Here is a 9,711-nt window from a genome sequence, read left to right as displayed (position 1 = left end):
TACCGGGCCCTTTAACAGAAGGTAATGCAGTCATAGATAGTGCCGTGTCAGCAGCGGGTATTTCTTGTTCGGCGGAACAACAGGCATCAACGTCTCATTCATTCTTTCATCAATCTGCTCGAGCGTTACAACGTGAATTTAAAATAGCACGAGCTGCTGCTCGGGAAATCATAGCTGCCTGTCCGGATTGCGCAAGACTGACCCCTTTACAGGAAATGGGGACCAACCCAAGAGGACTACAACCGAGGCAGATATGGCAGACAGATGTTACAGAATTCGCTCCCTTCGGCTGACTAAAATATCTACATGTTACGGTGGATACCTGTTCAAAGGCTCTCTGGGCGACCCCAGCCACTTCTACAAATGCTAAGTCAGCCTGCAAACACTGGGCTCAGGTAATTGCTGTTTTAGGAAAGCCGGACATCATAAAAACAGATAACGCACCAGCGTATAAGAGCAACATCTGTAAAAACTTTTTTCAGCAATGGGGAATAACCCATCAGATGGGTATCCCGTATAATTCGGGTGGTCAGGCCATCATCGAGCGACACCATCGAAATTTAAAACAATTATTGTCTGCTTTGAAAAAAGAGGGGGAGATGGGTCCCTATGAGTTAACAAGTAAAGCATGCTACGTTTTGAATTGGCTCAACCCTAGAAATGATGACAACGTACCCATTTTCACTCATTTTTCAAAAAATTCAGCTGACCTTTCGGGAAAGAAGGTACAGGTGGAAGTCTTTTGTCCACAGAAACAGATCTGGGAAGGTCCAGTTGAGTTAGTTACATGGGGACGAGGATATGCTTGCGTACTTGGAGGAGACGGAGCGACCTGGGTACCAGCCAAGTGGGTACGACCGTGGTTGCGAAAGGACAGAAACAATTAATGGACCATGAATTATAGAAATTGTTACACTTATGCGTAACCAGAATAATTATATTTGTGCTTGCAACAATGTTACTTTGTTTTTGTTTGTAATATTTTGATGCATGATATTGCCAATTTTTGTTTTTTGTAAAAAGAGGGGAAAATGCTGAGGTTTACAGCTATGTTACTTTGTTTTGCCACTGCTGTAATGTTTATTGCTAATTTTTGTTTTTTGGAAAAAAGAGGGGGAGATGTTGGGGCCTTAGTAAGAATATATAGGAAAGTGGAGTTTGTGGGGAACTGGACCGACGCCTAGCAACCAAGCACCTGGAGGAGAACCAATCAGCTGGGAGCCTGTAGCCAATGAGTGCTGCTCCTCAGCACATGCCCACCTGCACTGGTATAAAGCCCTGCTACAGACAACAGCAGGGCGGAGTTGACTTCACTTTGTATAGAGGTGTTGTTCACTCTGGCTTGTGGAGAAGGCTTTGGCACTTGCCACAAGTTAAACCCCCTTCATATTAAAGTGCTGCTCACTCTGATTTGTGGAGTGTGCCTCAGCATTTGAGTGACCCTCGACAAAGGTCTCTCCACCAACACTCTCGAGTCTGTCCTTGAGATCCCCCGATCTCCCCCTTCTTTATTTATGAAGAATGCCTGTTTCAAGGCACGGTCTATTAAGCACTGAATTGTTTTTAACAAACATGGGATACAAATTAAAAGGCAAACAAAGATTATCAAGCACATCAAACCTATTTGCAATGATCCCTTAATCCACGTAGCTAATCCTAGATTCCCCAAAATATTGAAACCATCATCTTGACGTAACTTCTGCACTCCTTTTTGTAAATTTTCAATGCTTTTATGGATGGATTCTGAATGGTCAGATAAATTCATGCAACAGAGTCCATCAAAATCCTGACACCCATGGCCTTGTGCTAATAACAAAAAGTCTATAGCAGCTCTATTTTGAAGTGAAGCATGCCTAACAGAATTAACATCTAGCAATAGCCCACTCAGTGCCGGGGAAGTAGCATTAGTCTGTTCTGCCAGCCAGCAACCAAGCCTATTTAAGGTTACTAGTGCTTTCCCTGATGCCACCCCGGGTGTAAATATAGATGCTGATACGATTTCTGCAGTGTTCCAAAATGTTACTTGGTCATCACACTCAGATTGAAAAGCGTGTATGGCTCGCTTGGGGCGTTTTCTATGGTTATTAATCATTGAAATGTTGGGTGTCAATAGAGTCAGCCTTCCAATGCTGCATGGTCCTCCGCATGCGCGAGAAGGGATACCAGGCCAGGCACGATCTCCGCAAATTAGAAATAGACCTTTTGGTAATTTGAGTGGGTATCTACCAGATAAGGTTAATTTTGCGGCAGTATAGTTGCACCATGCAGTGGCATTTCTATACTCTGGTAGGGTAGCATTCAGCCATTGTATTTTATGTGGCTCTGGATCCTTTGGATCTCGTCTTTTGTATCCTGGGAGAGGAGGGGATACTTCTTTCCAGTTAGCCCATCCATCTGTATAGTTAAGATACACACAATAATCCATTTTTACTGATCCTAACAAATCTAGCTCTTGTGGCTCTATATTCATTTTTGGAAACCATGGGACCCAATTATTCCACTTATCAATTATGTCAGTTGGTTTATCACTTATGTATGGACGCCTTTCGAGGGGAACCTGCCAATCATCAACAGGTTGTCCTACCAGACAGGTTACAAAAGGATTTCCTGGACTAGATAATGACAAACATAACGTGTCCTGTCCCGTTTGATTGGCCAGAGTTACCCATATGTTAGTTTTAGGCTGGGGTGGCATCCACTGCGGTGTGGGTGATGTCACGGTGCAGATGATGATGATGACTGTGATAAGAAAGGCTTGATCCATCGAGCAGGTACCCATCTTGGCCCTGTGCCTGTAGAAACACAAGCATATCCTCTACCCCAGGTTATTAAAGGAAAAGGCCCTTCCCACTGATTCGTCTGTGGGTTTTTGATGATAACCTGGGCTTTATCCTGAACTTTGTGTTGTCTGTGTGAATCAAAATGTCGGTATATAGGGGGTCCCTCTTCTGTCCAGTAATTTAAAAAATTCAACACATAGCAAGCTTTTGCTATGCGTTCCTGTGAGGATAACCCTACGCTCCCCTTTTTTTGTTTTTGTAGCATATTCTTAAGGGTGCCATGTGTACGCTCAATAATCGCTTGGCCTGTGGGTGAATGGGGGATACCTGTGATGTGTTGGATTCCCCATTGTTGAAAGAATATTTGCGTTTTTTGTGCTATATAAGCTGGACCATTGTCAGTTTTTATAGTTTTTGGCACTCCTAACATTGCAAAGGCCATCATAAAGTGTCGACATACATCTTTGGCCTTCTCACCTGTATGTACAGAAGCATAGATAAAGGATGAGAAGGTATCAACAGAAGCATGCACATATTTAAATCTGCCAAATTCAGGGATATGCATTACATCTGATTGCCAAATTTCAAGCGCAGAAAGACCACGAGGGTTTACTCCAATGGATGGTACTGGTAAAATGCGTTGGCAGTCTGGGCATGACTGTATGATTTGTCTAGCTTGTTCCTGAGTCAATTGGAACGACCTCCGTAACGCTTTTGCAGTTTGGTGATAAAAATCATGCGACAAGCGTGCTTGTGCAAAGCGATCTGGTAGAACTACAGCTCCTGCAAGGCTGTCTGCTTGAGCATTACCTTCGCTAATAGGTCCAGGCAGTGAGGTGTGCGAGCGTACATGTTGGATAAAGTACGGATAAATCCTTCTGTTTAATAGCCATCTGAGCTTCCAGAGAAGCGCAAAGAGGGTCTCGTTTGAAACCTCTTTTAAAAAGGAGTGTTCTAATCTAGAGACTAACCCTGCGACATAGGCAGAGTCTGTTATAACGTTAACTGCAGAGGGCCATCGCGTAAAAACGCGAACGACCGCTGATAATTCCACTATCTGTGGTGAGCCTGTGACAACATGTACGTCGCTCTCCCAATGCCCTTCATCATTTTTCCAGACTACAACTGCACGACCTGTCCTACCTGAGCCGTCAGTAAATACTGTAAGAGCATCAGGTATTGGCATAAGGCTCAAATGGAAAACAGGTAATAGAGAAAGAGAGTTAAAAGACTGTATGATTTTATGTCCTGGAAAGTGGATACTTATTTGTCCTGGATAATCTGCCAAGGCACACTGAAAAACAAAAGACTGGTGAGTCAAAAAGGTTAATTGTTTTGTACTGAGCGGTAAATAAATAATATCAGGCTCTGTGCCATCTAGAAACATCAAACGCTCTCTTCCTTTTTGAATAACCATCGCAATCATATCAATAGCAGTGGTGACAGTTTTGCCAAAATTATGAGGTAGAAACACCCATTCTAAGATTATTAACGGACATGCATCCTGTGGTATCCATTGTGCTAACAGGCCATAAGGTTGGAAGCTAGAATAAAAAACAAAAAGACTGATAGGATAGTTCTGCTTTCGTCTGTGAACAGTCTGAGTGGTTAATTTGTTCACAACTTTGTCAAGTGCAGCTTGCGCAGGAGGGGTAAGCTTCCTTGGGGATGTCAAACTCGTGTCTCCTTCTAAAAGCTTAAATAGAGGATGTAATTCCTCCGTGGAAATCCCTAGGGAGGGACGGATCCAGTTAATAGTTCCCAAAAGTTTTTGAAGACCATTTAAAGTTTTTATGTCTGTCTTTAGAGTCAATAATTGTGGTCGAACTTGATGATCAGAAATTCTCCATCCTAAATATCGCTAAGGCGGAGTTTCCTGTACTTTATCTTCTGCAATTTTTAATCCTGCAGCCGATGCTGCTCGTGTAATCTGACGCAGAGCCTCTTGTGCTGTTTCCTTTTGCTCTGCAGCAATCAATATGTCATCCATATAGTGATAGATGAGGACGTTGTCGAAATACTTCCGTACTGGACTTAAGACTGCTGCCACAAATTGTTGACATAATGTAGGACTATTTTTCATGCCTTGTGGCAAAACTTTCCAATGATATCTGTTATGGGGTTCCATAGCATTGATGGAAGGTACAGAAAATGCAAACCGAGGTGCATCCTGTGGTGCAAGTGGAATGGTAAAGAAACAGTCTTTCAAATCTATTATGATCAAAGTCCATGTTTGAGGTAACATCGCTGGAGAAGGGAGTCCAGGCTGTAAGGCTCCCATATCTTCAATGACCTCATTGATTTTTCTAAGGTCATGTAAAAATCTCCAGGAATTATTTTTCTTTTGAATTACAAAAACTGGTGTATTCCAGGGGCTTGTAGTAGGAACTATATGTCCAGCTTGCAATTGTTCCTCTACTAACTTGTGTAACTGCAGCAGTTTATTTCGTGGAAGGGGCCACTGATCCACCCATACTGGCTTGTCTGTTTTCCAGATCAAGGGTTGGACCTGCTGCTGGATAGTAGCCCCTAAGAAAAATCCGTACTTAACTGCATGCCCCATTGACTCAAACAGTCTCTCCCCCACAGGGTAACGGATCCAGGCAATATAAATGGTTTAATGGTTGCGGTTCTCCCTTCCGGACCAATAATATTTATCAAGCTTTCGCTTTGCATTGGGGTACTCTGCCCACCAATTCCCGAAAGCAATGTATGCGCATTCACTAGGGGTAAACTGTTTGGCCATTGCGAGGCAGCGATGACTGTAACGTCCGCTCCGCTATCTAAAATTCCTTGTGCATTAAACTTTATCACTCCTGATTGTAGTGTACAGGATATCTGTGGGCGGTTCATAGTTATCTGTTGAGTCCAGAAAATCTCTGGTTGTCCCGTGGACCCAAAAGAGCCTATGCCGCATTTAGTTTTTGCAGCATTTGGTGTCTGTGGTAAAAAGTATACTAATTGTGCTATTCGGCTCCCCGCTGGCACAGTACAGGGTGGTATCGGAGTCCATACCATTATCTTTATTTCTCCTTTGAAATCTGCATTGATAACTGCAGGTAACACAAACAGCCCTTGTCTTGTTGTTGAAGATCGCCCAATCAATAGTGCTGCTATTCCTTGCCCCAGGGGACCATGGACACCAGTTGGAATTAGCACAACTGATGTATCAATAATTAGCACTTCTATTGTGGTGGCCAGGTCCACACCGGGGCTGCCCCCTGTGCTGGTGCACAAGCGGCGGCTGCTTCCTGGTGAGGCCGCTCTGAGGGGTGATTTGCTGTCACAGCGCGACCCCTCGCCGCGCTGCGCTTGAAGTTTCCCGAAGGGGCTAATGGTTGACCTTCCTTATCAAATTTTGATCAACACTGATTAACATAGTGTCGTCCTTTGTGACAGCGCGGACATATTCCAGGCGCTCCTCTGTTTGCTTGCCTTTTTGGACAGTATTTACGGATATGACCAAATTGGCCACAAGCAAAGCATGGATTTTTCATAGACATTGTTGCAAACGTCTCGGCCATCAGAGAACATTCATACAGTTTAGAGCCGACGTTAATGCACGCCTTCAGCATGTCATCAATAGTAGGATCTTTTAGTGTTCGCAAAACTCTCTGGCAATCAGGGTTAGCGTTCTCAATTGCTAGTTGTTTAAAAATGTAGCTTCGTGCTTGTTCATTATCAATTTGCTTCTCCAGAGCCTCATTAAGCCTATCTAAAAACTTCATGTAAGGCTCATTCGCATCTTGTCTTATGGTAACAAAAGGCTGTCGTTGTTTACCAGCCTCCGGGACGGCCTTAAGGGCGCGGAGAGCAAGTGCCTTAACTTGTTGCAGGCCCTCAGGGGGAATTCCTGCTTGTGCTGTTGTGGCACTGTGGTCACCCTCCCCCATTAGCATGTCCACAGTAACAGTCCGTAAAGGACCTCTTTTTGACTGGCGCTGGTTTTCCTCCCCCTGTGCTCGAGCAAGCTCTCTCATTTTTGACTCCCACATCGTATATTGCATATCAGTCATAATCAGGCGAAACAAAGTTTTAAAATCGTGAGGAGTAAAAACCGAAGAATCACAAAGAGTTTGTATAAGGTGGGTGGTATATGGTGCGCCAAGGCCGTGATCTGTCACCGTGCGCCGCACGTCCTTAATAAGATTGTATGACAATCCTTCCCAGCGTGGATTCTGGTCTGGCGCATAGATAACGGGGAAGGCTTTCAGCATGCCCACATCCCCCGCCTGTTTTGCTCCTCGTTTTACTGAAGCCCATTTATCATGCAGATCCAGGGAGTATAGGTCTGGTTCCTTCTCAGGGTTAATAGGACCCGGGTCAAAAGGATCATCGTCCTGGTCATCAGGCGACTGTACCGTGAAGGCTTTTGTAGCGCATTTTGTTTCCTGATTCTCATCAGGACATGATTGAGGTAATGGAGGCGCGGAGGGGATGGCAGGAGCCTCGACTCCATCATTTGTGTTCAACTGCGGCCCACTGTGAGATTTCAGCGTTTCGAATACAACTTGCCATTGTGGCAACAGGCCAGCAGCAGCCTTATCACCGCGAGTGGCACAGTCCCATAATCGGACCCCAATTTGGTCCCACTTCTCCGTATCAAATACGTTCTTACTGTTCACGGAGGGATCGTTTTTAGAAGCCCATGCAAGAACCTTTTGTAGATCTTCCTCATCTAATTTCTTGCCCTGTTGTTTTAAGATCTTAGAAAAGGCTTCTAAAACATCTTTTTGTTCCTTCGTTAAGTGTAGCCCCATAGTCCCCAGCTGCTTACCTCTTTCCTTTCAAGAGGTGTTGGTGTGCACACAAAGGACGCTTCCTTTCAGCGTGATCCTTACGCTTCCTTTCAGCGTGAATCCCGGGAGTTCAGCTGGGCGGTGCAGCCAAGAGAGAGCTAGTCTTCGTGCCCCACGTTGGACGCCATTTGTTGCACCTTGCGAAAGAACGGACTCAGTCTGGGATGCAGAGTGAGACAACTTTATTCTCAAACCAACTCCTTTTATACTCTTTTAACACAAGTGTTGCAAAGATTACAATCAATCAGCATCTTGCCAGCCGTGCAGTTGTGGTTATCTTCTTTTCCTTGCTTTGTTCCTCATCTGCTGACAAGACATTCCACATGCTGTTGTTGTCCTCCTCCTTTTCCTGCTTTGCTCCTTGCTGATAAGACATTCGTCCTTGTGGTCAATCGTCCACTACCAAGGCATTCAGCACTTCCGTCTCCAAAGCAGGCCTCCACAAACTACTGTATTGCCATAACTAATTTAAATGATCAATCAATCATTGAACACATAATAAGAAACAAAGCAGACACACTAACAATAAACAAAATACAGTTAGTACAAATGAACAAAATACAGTTAGTACAAAAATTAGAAACTTTGCGTTAACATGGCTAAGCAAAAGATTGTTTAGTTTGTTGCATTTACTCCCATGGTTTGATTCCAACAAGCATACCAGTGTCCTTTTCCCAAGGTCGCTCCACCAACACTCTCGAGTCTGTCCTTGAGACCCCCACACCTCCTCCTTCTTTATTTATAAAGAAGGCTTTTTTCAAGGCACGGTCTATTAAACATTGGATTGTTTTTAACAAGCATGGGATACAAATTAAAAGGCAAACAAAGATTATCAAACATATCAATCTTATCTGCAATATTCCCTTAATCCACGCAGCTAATCCTAAATTCCCAAAAAGATTCCCCAAAAGATTCCCCCCATGCTTGGGGCATTTTCTATGGCTATTAATCACTGAAATGTTGGGTGTCAATAGAGTCAGCCTTCCAATGCTGCATGGTCCTCCGCATGCACGAGAGGGAATACCAGGCCAGGCACGATCCCCACAAATTAGAAATAGGCCATTTGGTAATTTGCGTGGGTATCTGCCAGATAAGATTATGTTTGCAGCAGTATGGTTGCACCATGCAGTGGCATTTCTATACTCCGATAAGGTAACATTTGGCCATTGTATTTTATGTGGCTCCGGATCCCTTGGATCTTGTCTTTTGTATCCCGGGAGGAGAGGGGATGCTTCTTTCCAGTTGGCCCATTCATCTGTATAATTAAGATACACACAATAATCCATTTTTACTGATCCTAACAAATCCAGCTCTTGTGGCTCTATATTCATTTCCGGAAACCACAGGACCCAGTTATTCCATTTATCAACTATGTCAGTAGGCTTATCTTTTATATATGGCTGCCTTTCGGGAGGAACCTGCCAATCATCAACAGGCTGTCCTACTAGACAGGTTACAAAAGGATTTCCTGGACTAGATAATGACAAACCTAACGTGTCCTGTCCTGTTTGATTGGCCAGAGTTACCCATATGTTGGTTTTAGGCTGGGGTGGCATCCACTGCGGTGTGGGTGATGTCACGGTGCAGATGATGATGATGACTGTGATAAGAAAGGCTTGATCCATCAAGCAGGTACCCATCTTGGCCCTGTGCCTGTAGAAACACAAGCATATCCTCTACCCCAGGTTATTAAAGGAAAAGGCCCTTCCCACTGATTCGTCTGTGGGTTTTTGATGATAACCTGGGCTTTATCCTGAACTTTGTGTTGTCTGTGTGAATCAAAATGTCGGTATATGGGGGGGGTCCCTCTTCTGCCCAGTGATTTAAAAAATTCAACACATAGCAAGCTTTTGCTATGCGTTCCTGTGGAGATAACCCTACGCGCCCTTTTTTTTGTTTTTGTAGCATATTCTTAAGGGTGCCATGTGTATGCTCGATAATCGCTTGGCCTGTGGGTGAATGGGGGATACCTGTGATGTGTTGGATTCCCCGTTGTTGAAAGAATATTTGTGTCTTTTGTGCTATATAGGCTGGACGATTGTCAGTTTTTATAGTTTTTGGCACTCCCAACATTGCAAAGGCCATCATAAAGTGTCGACATACCTCTTTGGCTTTCTCACCTGTATGTACAG

At 44.1% G+C, this 9,711-nt stretch overlaps 1 protein-coding gene across 1 annotated transcript; it reads right to left on the bottom strand.

The window, feature by feature from the left end:
• Positions 1–1,384: 1,384 nt before the first annotated feature.
• On the bottom strand, positions 1,385–9,219 carry LOC148593584 (uncharacterized). The gene is made up of 3 exons (XM_088530393.1): positions 9,069–9,219; positions 1,621–2,739; positions 1,385–1,506 (listed from the first exon to the last, which is right to left on the bottom strand). Exons 1-3 carry the CDS (start codon positions 9,217–9,219, stop codon positions 1,385–1,387), a joined length of 1,392 nt encoding a protein of 463 aa, XP_088386519.1.
• Between the last annotated feature and the right edge of the window lie 492 nt (positions 9,220–9,711).

Source organism: Tinamus guttatus, unplaced genomic scaffold (genome assembly GCF_059628265.1).
Source record: "Tinamus guttatus ecotype Peru unplaced genomic scaffold, ASM5962826v1 Tinamus_guttatus_pri_ptg000370l, whole genome shotgun sequence".
Taxonomy (NCBI): domain Eukaryota; kingdom Metazoa; phylum Chordata; class Aves; order Tinamiformes; family Tinamidae; genus Tinamus; species Tinamus guttatus.
Note: the sequence above shows the minus strand (reverse complement) of the source record. Positions and strands in the feature narration are given on the sequence as shown.

Bases quoted from the DNA above. Each gene is read 5' to 3' on its own strand.
- LOC148593584 (XM_088530393.1), bottom strand. From the start codon at position 9,219: ATGGGTACCTGCTTGATGGATCAAGCCTTTCTTATCACAGTCATCATC. The intron at 2,740-9,068 runs GTTTGTCATTAT...TTCTTATCACAG, and splicing joins AACAGGACAGGACACGTTAG to TCATCATCATCATCTGCACC. The intron at 1,507-1,620 runs GTTTGATGTGCT...TCATAAATAAAG, and splicing joins TAAGGGATCATTGCAAATAG to AAGGGGGAGATCGGGGGATC.